Genomic DNA, 16,070 nt, shown 5'->3' with positions numbered 1-16,070 from the left:
TATTAGTGTAGATGGTGTTGTGACTCCCTACATCAGTATAAGTGTAGATGGTGTTGTGACTCCCTACATCAGTATAAGTGTAGATGGTGTTGTGACTCCCTACATCAGTATAAGTGTAGATGGTGTTGTGACTCCCTACATCAGTATAAGTGTAGATGGTGTTGTGACTCCCTACATCAGTATAAGTGTAGATGGTGTTGTGACTCCCTACATCAGTATAAGTGTAGATGGTGTTGTGACTCCCTACATCAGTATAAGTGTAGATGGTGTTGTGACTCCCTACATCAGTATAAGTGTAGATGGTGTTGTGACTCCCTACATCAGTATAAGTGTAGATGGTGTTGTGACTCCCTACATCAGTATAAGTGTAGATGGTGTTGTGACTCCCTACATCAGTATAAGTATAGATGGTGTTGTGACTCCCTACATCAGTATAAGTGTAGATGGTGTTGTGACTCCCTACATCAGTATTAGTGTAGATGGTGTTGTGACTCCCTACATCAGTATAAGTGTAGATGGTGTTGTGACTCCCTACATCAGTATAAGTGTAGTACAAGTGTAGATGGTGTTGTGACTCCCTACATCAGTATTAAGTGTAGATGGTGTTGTGACTCCCTACATCAGTATAGTGTAGATGGTGTTGTGACTCCCTACATCAGTATTAGTGTAGATGGTGTTGTGACTCCCTACATCAGTATAAGTGTAGATGGTGTTGTGACTCCCTACATCAGTATAAGTGTAGATGGTGTTGTGACTCCCTACATCAGTATAAGTGTAGATGGTGTTGTGACTCCCTACATCAGTATAAGTGTAGATGGTGTTGTGACTCCCTACATCAGTATAAGTGTAGATGGTGTTGTGACTCCCTACATCAGTATAAGTGTAGATGGTGTTGTGACTCCCTACATCAGTATAAGTGTAGATGGTGTTGTGACTCCCTACATCAGTATAAGTGTAGATGGTGTTGTGACTCCCTACATCAGTATAAGTGTAGATGGTGTTGTGACTCCCTACATCAGTATAAGTGTAGATGGTGTTGTGACCCCCTACATCAGTATAAGTGTAGATGGTGTTGTGACTCCCTACATCAGTATAAGTGTAGATGGTGTTGTGACTCCCTACATCAGTATAAGTGTAGATGGTGTTGTGACTCCCTACATCAGTATAAGTGTAGATGGTGTTGTGACTCCCTACATCAGTATAAGTGTAGATGGTGTTGTGACTCCCTACATCAGTATAAGTGTAGATGGTGTTGTGACTCCCTACATCAGTATAAGTGTAGATGGTGTTGTGACTCCCTACATCAGTATAAGTGTAGATGGTGTTGTGACTCCCTACATCAGTATAAGTGTAGATGGTGTTGTGACTCCCTACATCAGTATTAGTGTAGATGGTGTTGTGACTCCCTACATCAGTATAAGTGTAGATGGTGTTGTGACTCCCTACATCAGTATAAGTGTAGATGGTGTTGTGACTCCCTACATCAGTATAAGTGTAGATGGTGTTGTGACTCCCTACATCAGTATAAGTGTAGATGGTGTTGTGACTCCCTACATCAGTATAAGTGTAGATGGTGTTGTGACTCCCTACATCAGTATAAGTGTAGATGGTGTTGTGACTCCCTACATCAGTATAAGTGTAGATGGTGTTGTGACTCCCTACATCAGTATAAGTGTAGATGGTGTTGTGACTCCCTACATCAGTATAAGTGTAGATGGTGTTGTGACTCCCTACATCAGTATAAGTGTAGATGGTGTTGTGACTCCCTACATCAGTATAAGTGTAGATGGTGTTGTGACTCCCTACATCAGTATAAGTGTAGATGGTGTTGTGACTCCCTACATCAGTATTAGTGTAGATGGTGTTGTGACTCCCTACATCAGTATAAGTGTAGATGGTGTTGTGACTCCCTACATCAGTATTAGTGTAGATGGTGTTGTGACTCCCTACATCAGTATTAGTGTAGATGGTGTTGTGACTCCCTACATCAGTATTAGTGTAGATGGTGTTGTGACTCCCTACATCAGTATTAGTGTAGATGGTGTTGTGACTCCCTACATCAGTATAGTGTAGATGGTGTTGTGACTCCCTACATCAGTATAAGTGTAGATGGTGTTGTGACTCCCTACATCAGTATTAGTGTAGATGGTGTTGTGACTCCCTACATCAGTATAAGTGTAGATGGTGTTGTGACTCCCTACATCAGTATTAGTGTAGATGGTGTTGTGACTCCCTACATCAGTATAAGTGTAGATGGTGTTGTGACTCCCTACATCAGTATAAGTGTAGATGGTGTTGTGACTCCCTACATCAGTATAAGTGTAGATGGTGTTGTGACTCCCTACATCAGTATAAGTGTAGATGGTGTTGTGACTCCCTACATCAGTATTAAGTGTAGATGGTGTTGTGACTCCCTACATCAGTATAGTGTAGATGGTGTTGTGACTCCCTACATCAGTATTAGTGTAGATGGTGTTGTGACTCCCTACATCAGTATAAGTGTAGATGGTGTTGTGACTCCCTACATCAGTATAAGTGTAGATGGTGTTGTGACTCCCTACATCAGTATTAGTGTAGATGGTGTTGTGACTCCCTACATCAGTATAGTGTAGATGGTGTTGTGACTCCCTACATCAGTATAAGTGTAGATGGTGTTGTGACTCCCTACATCAGTATAAGTGTAGATGGTGTTGTGACTCCCTACATCAGTATAAGTGTAGATGGTGTTGTGACTCCCTACATCAGTATAAGTGTAGATGGTGTTGTGACTCCCTACATCAGTATTAGTGTAGATGGTGTTGTGACTCCCTACATCAGTATTAGTGTAGATGGTGTTGTGACTCCCTACATCAGTATAAGTGTAGATGGTGTTGTGACTCCCTACATCAGTATAAGTGTAGATGGTGTTGTGACTCCCTACATCAGTATTAGTGTGTAGATGGTGTTGTGGCTCCCTACATCAGTATTAGTGTAGATGGTGTTGTGACTCCCTACATCAGTATTAGTGTAGATGGTGTTGTGACTCCCTACATCAGTATAAGTGTAGATGGTGTTGTGACTCCCTACATCAGTATAAGTGTAGATGGTGTTGTGACTCCCTACATCAGTATTAAGTGTAGATGGTGTTGTGACTCCCTACATCAGTATAGTGTAGATGGTGTTGTGACTCCCTACATCAGTATAAGTGTAGATGGTGTTGTGACTCCCTACATCAGTATAAGTGTAGATGGTGTTGTGACTCCCTACATCAGTATAAGTGTAGATGGTGTTGTGACTCCCTACATCAGTATTAGTGTAGATGGTGTTGTGACTCCCTACATCAGTATAAGTGTAGATGGTGTTGTGACTCCCTACATCAGTATAAGTGTAGATGGTGTTGTGACTCCCTACATCAGTATAAGTGTAGATGGTGTTGTGACTCCCTACATCAGTATAAGTGTAGATGGTGTTGTGACTCCCTACATCAGTATAAGTGTAGATGGTGTTGTGACTCCCTACATCAGTATAAGTGTAGATGGTGTTGTGACTCCCTACATCAGTATAAGTGTAGATGGTGTTGTGACTCCCTACATCAGTATAAGTGTAGATGGTGTTGTGACTCCCTACATCAGTATAAGTGTAGATGGTGTTGTGACTCCCTACATCAGTATAAGTGTAGATGGTGTTGTGGCTCCCTACATCAGTATAAGTGTAGATGGTGTTGTGACTCCCTACATCAGTATAAGTGTAGATGGTGTTGTGACTCCCTACATCAGTATAAGTATAGATGGTGTTGTGACTCCCTACATCAGTATAAGTGTAGATGGTGTTGTGACTCCCTACATCAGTATAAGTGTAGATGGTGTTGTGACTCCCTACATCAGTATAAGTATAGATGGTGTTGTGACTCCCTACATCAGTATAAGTGTAGATGGTGTTGTGACTCCCTACATCAGTATAAGTGTAGATGGTGTTGTGACTCCCTACATCAGTATAAGTGTAGATGGTGTTGTGACTCCCTACATCAGTATTAGTGTAGATGGTGTTGTGACTCCCTACATCAGTATTAGTGTAGATGGTGTTGTGACTCCCTACATCAGTATAAGTGTAGATGGTGTTGTGACTCCCTACATCAGTATAAGTGTAGATGGTGTTGTGACTCCCTACATCAGTATAAGTGTAGATGGTGTTGTGACTCCCTACATCAGTATAAGTGTAGATGGTGTTGTGACTCCCTACATCAGTATAAGTGTAGATGGTGTTGTGACTCCCTACATCAGTATTAGTGTAGATGGTGTTGTGACTCCCTACATCAGTATAAGTGTAGATGGTGTTGTGACTCCCTACATCAGTATAAGTGTAGATGGTGTTGTGACTCCCTACATCAGTATAAGTGTAGATGGTGTTGTGACTCCCTACATCAGTATAAGTGTAGATGGTGTTGTGACTCCCTACATCAGTATAAGTGTAGATGGTGTTGTGACTCCCTACATCAGTATAAGTGTAGACGGTGTTGTGACTCCCTACATCAGTATAAGTGTAGATGGTGTTGTGACTCCCTACATCAGTATTAATTGTAGATGGTGTTGTGACTCCCTACATCAGTATAAGTGTAGATGGTGTTGTGACTCCCTACATCAGTATTAATATAGATGGTGTTGTGACTCCCTACATCAGTATAAGTGTAGATGGTGTTGTGACTCCCTACATCAGTATAAGTGTAGATAGTGTTGTGACTCCCTACATCAGTATAAGTGTAGATGGTGTTGTGACTCCCTACATCAGTATAAGTGTAGATGGTGTTGTGACTCCCTACATCAGTATAAGTGTAGATGGTGTTGTGACTCCCTACATCAGTATAAGTGTAGATGGTGTTGTGACTCCCTACATCAGTATTAGTGTGTAGATGGTGTTGTGGCTCCCTACATCAGTATTAGTGTAGATGGTGTTGTGACTCCCTACATCAGTATTAGTGTAGATGGTGTTGTGACTCCCTACATCAGTATAAGTGTAGATGGTGTTGTGACTCCCTACATCAGTATAAGTGTAGATGGTGTTGTGACTCCCTACATCAGTATAAGTGTAGATGGTGTTGTGACTCCCTACATCAGTATAAGTGTAGATGGTGTTGTGACTCCCTACATCAGTATTAGTGTAGATGGTGTTGTGACTCCCTACATCAGTATAAGTGTAGATGGTGTTGTGACTCCCTACATCAGTATTAAGTGTAGATGGTGTTGTGACTCCCTACATCAGTATAGTGTAGATGGTGTTGTGACTCCCTACATCAGTATAAGTGTAGATGGTGTTGTGACTCCCTACATCAGTATTAGTGTAGATGGTGTTGTGACTCCCTACATCAGTATAAGTGTAGATGGTGTTGTGACTCCCTACATCAGTATAAGTGTAGATGGTGTTGTGACTCCCTACATCAGTATAAGTGTAGATGGTGTTGTGACTCCCTACATCAGTATTAGTGTAGATGGTGTTGTGACTCCCTACATCAGTATTAGTGTAGATGGTGTTGTGACTCCCTACATCAGTATAAGTGTAGATGGTGTTGTGACTCCCTACATCAGTATAAGTGTAGATGGTGTTGTGACTCCCTACATCAGTATTAAGTGTAGATGGTGTTGTGACTCCCTACATCAGTATAAGTGTAGATGGTGTTGTGACTCCCTACATCAGTATTAGTGTAGATGGTGTTGTGACTCCCTACATCAGTATAAGTGTAGATGGTGTTGTGACTCCCTACATCAGTATAAGTGTAGATGGTGTTGTGACTCCCTACATCAGTATAAGTGTAGATGGTGTTGTGACTCCCTACATCAGTATTAGTGTAGATGGTGTTGTGACTCCCTACATCAGTATTAGTGTAGATGGTGTTGTGACTCCCTACATCAGTATAGTGTAGATGGTGTTGTGACTCCCTACATCAGTATTAAGTGTAGATGGTGTTGTGACTCCCTACATCAGTATAAGTGTAGATGGTGTTGTGACTCCCTACATCAGTATTAGTGTAGATGGTGTTGTGACTCCCTACATCAGTATTAGTGTAGATGGTGTTGTGACTCCCTACATCAGTATAAGTGTAGATGGTGTTGTGACTCCCTACATCAGTATTAGTGTAGATGGTGTTGTGACTCCCTACATCAGTATAAGTATAGATGGTGTTGTGACTCCCTACATCAGTATTAGTGTAGATGGTGTTGTGACTCCCTACATCAGTATAAGTGTAGATGGTGTTGTGACTCCCTACATCAGTATAGTGTAGATGGTGTTGTGACTCCCTACATCAGTATTAGTGTAGATGGTGTTGTGACTCCCTACATCAGTATAAGTGTAGATGGTGTTGTGACTCCCTACATCAGTATAGTGTAGATGGTGTTGTGACTCCCTACATCAGTATAAGTGTAGATGGTGTTGTGACTCCCTACATCAGTATAAGTGTAGATGGTGTTGTGACTCCCTACATCAGTATAAGTGTAGATGGTGTTGTGACTCCCTACATCAGTATAAGTGTAGATGGTGTTGTGACTCCCTACATCAGTATTAGTGTAGATGGTGTTGTGACTCCCTACATCAGTATTAGTGTAGATGGTGTTGTGACTCCCTACATCAGTATAGTGTAGATGGTGTTGTGACTCCCTACATCAGTATTAGTGTAGATGGTGTTGTGACTCCCTACATCAGTATAAGTGTAGATGGTGTTGTGACTCCCTACATCAGTATAAGTGTAGATGGTGTTGTGACTCCCTACATCAGTATAAGTGTAGATGGTGTTGTGACTCCCTACATCAGTATAAGTGTAGATGGTGTTGTGACTCCCTACATCAGTATAAGTGTAGATGGTGTTGTGACTCCCTACATCAGTATAAGTGTAGATGGTGTTGTGACTCCCTACATCAGTATAAGTGTAGATGGTGTTGTGACTCCCTACATCAGTATAAGTGTAGATGGTGTTGTGACTCCCTACATCAGTATAAGTGTAGATGGTGTTGTGACTCCCTACATCAGTATAAGTGTAGATGGTGTTGTGACTCCCTACATCAGTATAAGTGTAGATGGTGTTGTGACTCCCTACATCAGTATAAGTGTAGATGGTGTTGTGACTCCCTACATCAGTATTAGTGTAGATGGTGTTGTGACTCCCTACATCAGTATAAGTGTAGATGGTGTTGTGACTCCCTACATCAGTATAAGTGTAGATGGTGTTGTGACTCCCTACATCAGTATAAGTGTAGATGGTGTTGTGACTCCCTACATCAGTATAAGTGTAGATGGTGTTGTGACTCCCTACATCAGTATTAGTATAGATGGTGTTGTGACTCCCTACATCAGTATAGTGTAGATGGTGTTGTGACTCCCTACATCAGTATAAGTGTAGATGGTGTTGTGACTCCCTACATCAGTATAAGTGTAGATGGTGTTGTGACTCCCTACATCAGTATAAGTGTAGATGGTGTTGTGACTCCCTACATCAGTATTAGTGTAGATGGTGTTGTGACTCCCTACATCAGTATTAGTGTAGATGGTGTTGTGACTCCCTACATCAGTATAAGTGTAGATGGTGTTGTGACTCCCTACATCAGTATAAGTGTAGATGGTGTTGTGACTCCCTACATCAGTATTAAGTGTAGATGGTGTTGTGACTCCCTACATCAGTATTAGTGTAGATGGTGTTGTGACTCCCTACATCAGTATAAGTGTAGATGGTGTTGTGACTCCCTACATCAGTATAAGTGTAGATGGTGTTGTGACTCCCTACATCAGTATAAGTGTAGATGGTGTTGTGACTCCCTACATCAGTATAGTGTAGATGGTGTTGTGACTCCCTACATCAGTATTAAGTGTAGATGTGTTGTGACTCCCTACATCAGTATAGTGTAGATGGTGTTGTGACTCCCTACATCAGTATAAGTGTAGATGGTGTTGTGACTCCCTACATCAGTATAAGTGTAGATGGTGTTGTGACTCCCTACATCAGTATTAAGTGTAGATGGTGTTGTGACTCCCTACATCAGTATAAGTGTAGATGGTGTTGTGACTCCCTACATCAGTATAAGTGTAGATGGTGTTGTGACTCCCTACATCAGTATAAGTGTAGATGGTGTTGTGACTCCCTACATCAGTATTAGTGTAGATGGTGTTGTGACTCCCTACATCAGTATTAGTGTAGATGGTGTTGTGACTCCCTACATCAGTATAAGTGTAGATGGTGTTGTGACTCCCTACATCAGTATAAGTGTAGATGGTGTTGTGACTCCCTACATCAGTATAAGTGTAGATGGTGTTGTGACTCCCTACATCAGTATAAGTGTAGATGGTGTTGTGACTCCCTACATCAGTATAAGTGTAGATGGTGTTGTGACTCCCTACATCAGTATTAGTGTAGATGGTGTTGTGACTCCCTACATCAGTATAAGTGTAGATGGTGTTGTGACTCCCTACATCAGTATAAGTGTAGATGGTGTTGTGACTCCCTACATCAGTATAAGTGTAGATGGTGTTGTGACTCCCTACATCAGTATAAGTGTAGATGGTGTTGTGACTCCCTACATCAGTATTAAGTGTAGATGGTGTTGTGACTCCCTACATCAGTATAAGTGTAGATGGTGTTGTGACTCCCTACATCAGTATAAGTGTAGATGGTGTTGTGACTCCCTACATCAGTATAAGTGTAGATGGTGTTGTGACTCCCTACATCAGTATAAGTGTAGATGGTGTTGTGACTCCCTACATCAGTATAAGTATAGATGGTGTTGTGACTCCCTACATCAGTATAAGTGTAGATGGTGTTGTGACTCCCTACATCAGTATAAGTGTAGATGGTGTTGTGACTCCCTACATCAGTATAAGTGTAGATGGTGTTGTGACTCCCTACATCAGTATAGTGTAGATGGTGTTGTGACTCCCTACATCAGTATTAGTGTAGATGGTGTTGTGACTCCCTACATCAGTATAAGTGTAGATGGTGTTGTGACTCCCTACATCAGTATTAGTGTAGATGGTGTTGTGACTCCCTACATCAGTATAAGTGTAGATGGTGTTGTGACTCCCTACATCAGTATAAGTGTAGATGGTGTTGTGACTCCCTACATCAGTATAGTGTAGATGGTGTTGTGACTCCCTACATCAGTATAAGTGTAGATGGTGTTGTGACTCCCTACATCAGTATTAAGTGTAGATGGTGTTGTGACTCCCTACATCAGTATAAGTGTAGATGGTGTTGTGACTCCCTACATCAGTATAGTGTAGATGGTGTTGTGACTCCCTACATCAGTATTAGTGTAGATGGTGTTGTGACTCCCTACATCAGTATTAGTGTAGATGGTGTTGTGACTCCCTACATCAGTATTAGTGTAGATGGTGTTGTGACTCCCTACATCAGTATAAGTGTAGATGGTGTTGTGACTCCCTACATCAGTATTAGTGTAGATGGTGTTGTGACTCCCTACATCAGTATTAGTGTAGATGGTGTTGTGACTCCCTACATCAGTATAGTGTAGATGGTGTTGTGACTCCCTACATCAGTATTAGTGTAGATGGTGTTGTGACTCCCTACATCAGTATAAGTGTAGATGGTGTTGTGACTCCCTACATCAGTATTAGTGTAGATGGTGTTGTGACTCCCTACATCAGTATTAGTGTAGATGGTGTTGTGACTCCCTACATCAGTATAAGTGTAGATGGTGTTGTGACTCCCTACATCAGTATAAGTGTAGATGGTGTTGTGCCTCCCTACATCAGTATTAGTGTAGATGGTGTTGTGACTCCCTACATCAGTATAGTGTAGATGGTGTTGTGACTCCCTACATCAGTATAGTGTAGATGGTGTTGTGACTCCCTACATCAGTATAAGTGTAGATGGTGTTGTGACTCCCTACATCAGTATAGTGTAGATGGTGTTGTGACTCCCTACATCAGTATTAGTGTAGATGGTGTTGTGACTCCCTACATCAGTATTAGTGTAGATGGTGTTGTGACTCCCTACATCAGTATAAGTGTAGATGGTGTTGTGACTCCCTACATCAGTATTAGTGTAGATGGTGTTGTGACTCCCTACATCAGTATAAGTATAGATGGTGTTGTCACTCCCTACATCAGTATAAGTGTAGATGGTGTTGTGACTCCCTACATCAGTATAAGTGTAGATGGTGTTGTGACTCCCTACATCAGTATTAGTGTAGATGGTGTTGTGACTCCCTACATCAGTATTAGTGTAGATGGTGTTGTGACTCCCTACATCAGTATAAGTGTAGATGGTGTTGTGACTCCCTACATCAGTATAGTGTAGATGGTGTTGTGACTCCCTACATCAGTATAAGTATAGATGGTGTTGTGACTCCCTACATCAGTATAAGTGTAGATGGTGTTGTGACTCCCTACATCAGTATAAGTGTAGATGGTGTTGTGACTCCCTACATCAGTATAAGTGTAGATGGTGTTGTGACTCCCTACATCAGTATTAAGTGTAGATGGTGTTGTGACTCCCTACATCAGTATAAGTGTAGATGGTGTTGTGACTCCCTAACATCAGTATTAGTATAGATGGTGTTGTGACTCCCTACATCAGTATAGTGTAGATGGTGTTGTGACTCCCTACATCAGTATAAGTGTAGATGGTGTTGTGACTCCCTACATCAGTATAAGTGTAGATGGTGTTGTGACTCCCTACATCAGTATAAGTGTAGATGGTGTTGTGACTCCCTACATCAGTATAGTGTAGATGGTGTTGTGACTCCCTACATCAGTATAGTGTAGATGGTGTTGTGACTCCCTACATCAGTATAGTGTAGATGGTGTTGTGACTCCCTACATCAGTATAAGTGTAGATGGTGTTGTGACTCCCTACATCAGTATAAGTGTAGATGGTGTTGTGACTCCCTACATCAGTATAGTGTAGATGGTGTTGTGACTCCCTACATCAGTATAGTGTAGATGGTGTTGTGACTCCCTACATCAGTATAAGTGTAGATGGTGTTGTGACTCCCTACATCAGTATTAAGTGTAGATGGTGTTGTGACTCCCTACATCAGTATTAGTGTAGATGGTGTTGTGACTCCCTACATCAGTATTAGTGTAGATGGTGTTGTGACTCCCTACATCAGTATAAGTGTAGATGGTGTTGTGACTCCCTACATCAGTATAAGTGTAGATGGTGTTGTGACTCCCTACATCAGTATAAGTATAGATGGTGTTGTGACTCCCTACATCAGTATAAGTGTAGATGGTGTTGTGACTCCCTACATCAGTATAAGTATAGATGGTGTTGTGACTCCCTACATCAGTATAAGTGTAGATGGTGTTGTGACTCCCTACATCAGTATAAGTGTAGATGGTGTTGTGACTCCCTACATCAGTATAAGTGTAGATGGTGTTGTGACTTCCCTACATCAGTATAAGTATAGATGGTGTTGTGACTCCCTACATCAGTATAAGTGTAGATGGTGTTGTGACTCCCTACATCAGCATTAGTGTAGATGGTGTTGTGACTCCCTACATCAGTATTAGTGTAGATGGTGTTGTGACTCCTATATAGCTACATCAGTATAAGTGTAGATGGTGTTGTGGCTCCCTACATCAGTATTAGTGTAGATGGTGTTGTGACTCCCTACATCAGTATTAGTGTAGAGGGTGTTGTGACTCCCTACATCAGTATAAGTGTAGATGGTGTTGTGACCCCCTACATCAGTATAAGTGTAGATGGTGTTGTGACTATACTACATCAGTATTAGTGTAGATGGTGTTGTGACTCCCTACATCAGTATAAGTGTAGATGGTGTTGTGACTCCCTACATCAGTATAAGTGTAGATGGTGTTGTGACTCCCTACATCAATATTAGTGTAGATGGTGTTGTGACTATACTACATCAGTATAAGTGTAGATGGTGTTGTGACTCCCTACATCAGTATTAGTGTAGATGGTGTTGTGACTCCCTACATCAGTATAAGTGTAGATGGTGTTGTGACCCCCTACATCAGTATAAGTGTAGATGGTGTTGTGACTCCCTACATCAGTATAAGTGTAGATGGTGTTGTGACTCCCTACATCAGTATTAGTGTAGATAGTGTTGTGACTCCCTACATCACTTTAAGTGTAGATGGTGTAAGTGGTATAGAGGTATAGACATTGTCTGGTTAACCTACATCAGTATAATTGTGTATATGTCAGTATAATTGTGTATATGACAGTATAATTGTGTATGTCAGTATAATTGGGTATATATCAGTATAATTGGGTAAATATCAGTATAATTGGGTATATATCAGTATAATTGGTACATATATCAGTATAATTGGATATATATCAGTATAATTGGATATATATCAGTATAATTGGGAATATAACGGTATAATTGGGTATATATGAGTATAATTGGGTATATATCGGTATAATTGGGGATATATCAGTATAATTGGGTACATATCAATATAATTGGTATATATCAGTATAATTTGGTATATATCAGTATAATTGGGTACATATCGGTATAATTGGGTATATATGAGTATAATTGGGTATATATCGGTATTATTGGGTATATATGAGTATAATTGGGTATATATCAATATAATTGGTATATATCAGTATAATTTGGTATACATGTATATATCAGTATAATTTGGTATATATCAATATAATTGGTATATATCAGTATAATTTGGTATATATATGAGTATAATTTGGTATATATCAATATAATTGGTATATATCAGTATAATTTGGTATATATATCAGTATAATTTGGTATATATCAGTATAATTGGGTATATATCGGTATAATTGGGTATATATCAGTATAATTGGGTATTTATATATTGTATATCAGTATAATTGGATATTTATCGGTTATAAGTGATATAGAGGTATAGACAGTACCTGGTTAACCTACATCAGTATAAGATCTTATAGAGTGTGTTAGGCCTTCCTATATCACCATGTAGATTTGTATGGTGAACAAGTGGAATATTAATGGCAGCAGGAAATCTACACATTCCTTTTCCTCGCTCCATTAAATATTTTTATTCAGACACCAGATTTTGTACATTTAGCTTAATACTACATCAAAGAGCTGGCTGCAGTACTTGTACAACAGACAACCATCCATGGCCAAAGGTTTATAAGTCAAAAACAGCCTCTTCTTTTATCTTTCCTTGATAATACAGGTATGTATTCATTTTCTGAAAAAATGCTTTAAAATGCTTAACAGAACCTTGCTAGATAATTGCAGATACAGGATGTGAGGGTTTGATTGCCTCTTTTTATTTGTGTTAAGTTCACTTGTGGTGTCATCAGTGTTAACAGTGACACAAAAGCAAGTTCATCTGTTCAAATGAAAAAGAAGGACATAATTAACTTCTGGTTTTTTTTTCATTTGTATCTAATATACAGTGAAACCTCTTTACACTGTCATCAATGGTCCACTCAAATGTTGACAACTTATATTACACAATTAAGCTCCATGCGTTATACAAACCTAATATTTTACGGTCGCCTTCATTCTCCAGAGAGTTGCCATGCTGAAAGAACCATCCAGAGAACCCAAGGTTGAACTTGAACCCTTGAACCTGCTTCTGAAGACGTTCTTGAGCTTGAACCATAGCCTGTCAAAAACAGCAACAATTGATTTGTTAAAGATATATCTTGCTGTGTGAGAGTATATTGTTGAGAGGATGGGAGGGGGGTATTTGATATTTACTGGGGAGGAGGGGGGGGGGAATATGCTTAATGTATTGTGGGTGGAAGGGGGAGGAAATATCAATGTCTGGGGGTTGGGAGGGGGAGGTGTTTTTTTTTATTATGGTGTGTTCATGTGGATATCCTGGAAAAGGGGGAGGAAATGCATACATAATGTGGGTAGGATGCAGAGTGACACCATAATTGACTAAGGTAGAAATATAATTTTACTGATTAACATTTGTATTCTCTCTAATTTACAACATATATCCCTCATGATCAGTTGTATTTAGTTATGTAGATGGAGATAGTGCTAGTGTATACAGTAAATTTCATATCCTAACAAGCATATACTGGTGTTGCTCAAGTAATAATCACATGTCCCTGCTAAAAATAGTAATAGTGACCTTGATTCAAAAACCCTGAAACTTGAATTTGTCTGAGATATTATATTCCTCTATCATTGTGTGAAACATGATCAAAATCCCTAAGGAATGAAGGTGCTAGAGCGAAGTCAAACTTTGGCATTATGTATATAATATGTACACGATCGATGCAGAGGAAACTTAAACCTAAATACCACATAAATCTTACAAACTTCATCACTAAGGAAGGAAGGTTCTCAAGATTTTTCATTGAAATTATCTTTGATGAATTAAACAGAAGATGTAGAGCCTGCTCAATCCTATGATACAATATATATATAAAAATGTATATAGCATTTCATTTGAGTAATACCATTCAATGTGTTTCAAGGTGATATAAAAATCCAATTGATTTCATCTATATAGGAGACAAAATACTAAATATCAAATTACTCTACTATTAAGTATAACACTTTAAAAGATTTTGCTGATATAGTTTTTTTTAATGCTATCCCAACGCACAATGAGACACCTACGAGTCCTCTACGCATTCCATTATACGGGATCATATATATATACACCCAGGGAGGAGAAAACACATCAGCCCTAGTGAGCCCACTCTTGTGCACCATCTAATTGTATTACTGAAATAACTGTCTACTGTTAGACTGAATTAAAGCACCCTGTAATTTAAAACTCTTCCTAATTTAAAACTCTCCATGTAATGAAGATGCTACATCCAATGACAATATATTGACTACAGGATATACCAACACACATGGATTCCTGATTGTTACAGTAGTCTGGGAATTCTCAAGTAGACATGCCTCTCCCACCTGCTATTAAGTCACAATAACAATCCCCATTATGGGTTTGTTTGTTTCCTGGTGTGAACACACAGCCAGTGTTATTTTGAGGCGGGGTCTCTTTGTAGTAGTTGGTGACCAGTACTTGAATGAATAACATACAGGAGGCCCATCGCATGCCATCCAGATCAATTAGGGCAAAGCGTCTTGCACAAGGACATAACCACGACAGCACAGACCGGCCTGTTTTTAATTTCATAGCTTCCTATTTTGCCCTCAGCTTCCTTAGAATCACAAACCGACAGGGGTAGGGAGTGTCAAACCAAGCACCTCAAATCTTCATCTGAGATATGTGGTCGGCACTCTAACCGACTGAGCTATCGTGGTCCCCGTAACAATGGGATATTTTGTATAGCATGTATCAGTTTTAATCTGCTGATCAAGAAACTAAAGAAATCAAAAAAAGTGTTCAGATTTCATAAGTTTCTTGCATCAATTCAAGTATCAAGTAACAAGATCTGCTTACAGTTTCTAATGTCAACATCTGTTAAGTTTTTACTTTCAAAATGTATTGAAATATATTTAATATTAAAGAAATCATATTCCTTCAAACTATTTTGACCTTAAGCTTGAGTGCTTTGAAAAGAGCACATGATAGTGTATAGCGGCTGGCAGTTATAGGTATGATGCAGGATATTTATGGGTTTTATAAAATATCTTCATTGATATATATTGACCTTTGACCCTAGTAAATTAAGCAGGATAGTGCTATATATACCTGTAATTCTTGAGAAGAGCATCAATAATTTGTAATGACTAATTACTTTATATTACAATTGTGAGCTTTGAATCTTTGACCGAAATATTTGACATCAAGAGTTTTTCATTGTCTGAAATATAACCTATTGGGTACCCCATTTTCTTTGTTTTCCTGTATAATTTTTACAAAAGATAGCAATATTCCTAAGGGAATTTCTGTGTAGATTCCACAAAGATCAGAGAGACATGGGTACCACGTACTACCAGTCAGCTTGTACTTTATAGCAGGTACATCTGACAGCAAATCTTAATCAGCACAATCAATATTGATTCTCCAGTTGTACGTTACATCGTACAAGTTGAGTCAATTACCCAGCAGTATCAATCAGTAAGAGAGAGAATGATATCACCACAGCGTACTTTAGATTTCTCCCTATCTGATTATATCAGACAAGCATTGGAAGCATTTCAGTGATTATA

General features: G+C 39.6%; 1 protein-coding gene across 1 annotated transcript in view; it reads right to left on the bottom strand.

Moving 5' to 3' along the window:
• LOC117334779 (bifunctional heparan sulfate N-deacetylase/N-sulfotransferase-like) overlaps window positions 1-16,070 on the bottom strand; it is a 63,462-nt gene that overhangs the window by 25,907 nt on the left and 21,485 nt on the right. Inside the window, 1 exon segment of the mRNA XM_033894581.1 lies at window positions 13,461-13,587. Coding sequence (XP_033750472.1) covers window positions 13,461-13,587 — 127 coding nt within the window.

This window comes from Pecten maximus, chromosome 1, assembly GCF_902652985.1.
Source record: "Pecten maximus chromosome 1, xPecMax1.1, whole genome shotgun sequence".
In the NCBI taxonomy this organism is placed as follows: domain Eukaryota; kingdom Metazoa; phylum Mollusca; class Bivalvia; order Pectinida; family Pectinidae; genus Pecten; species Pecten maximus.
This window is presented reverse-complemented; position numbering and strand designations above follow the sequence as displayed.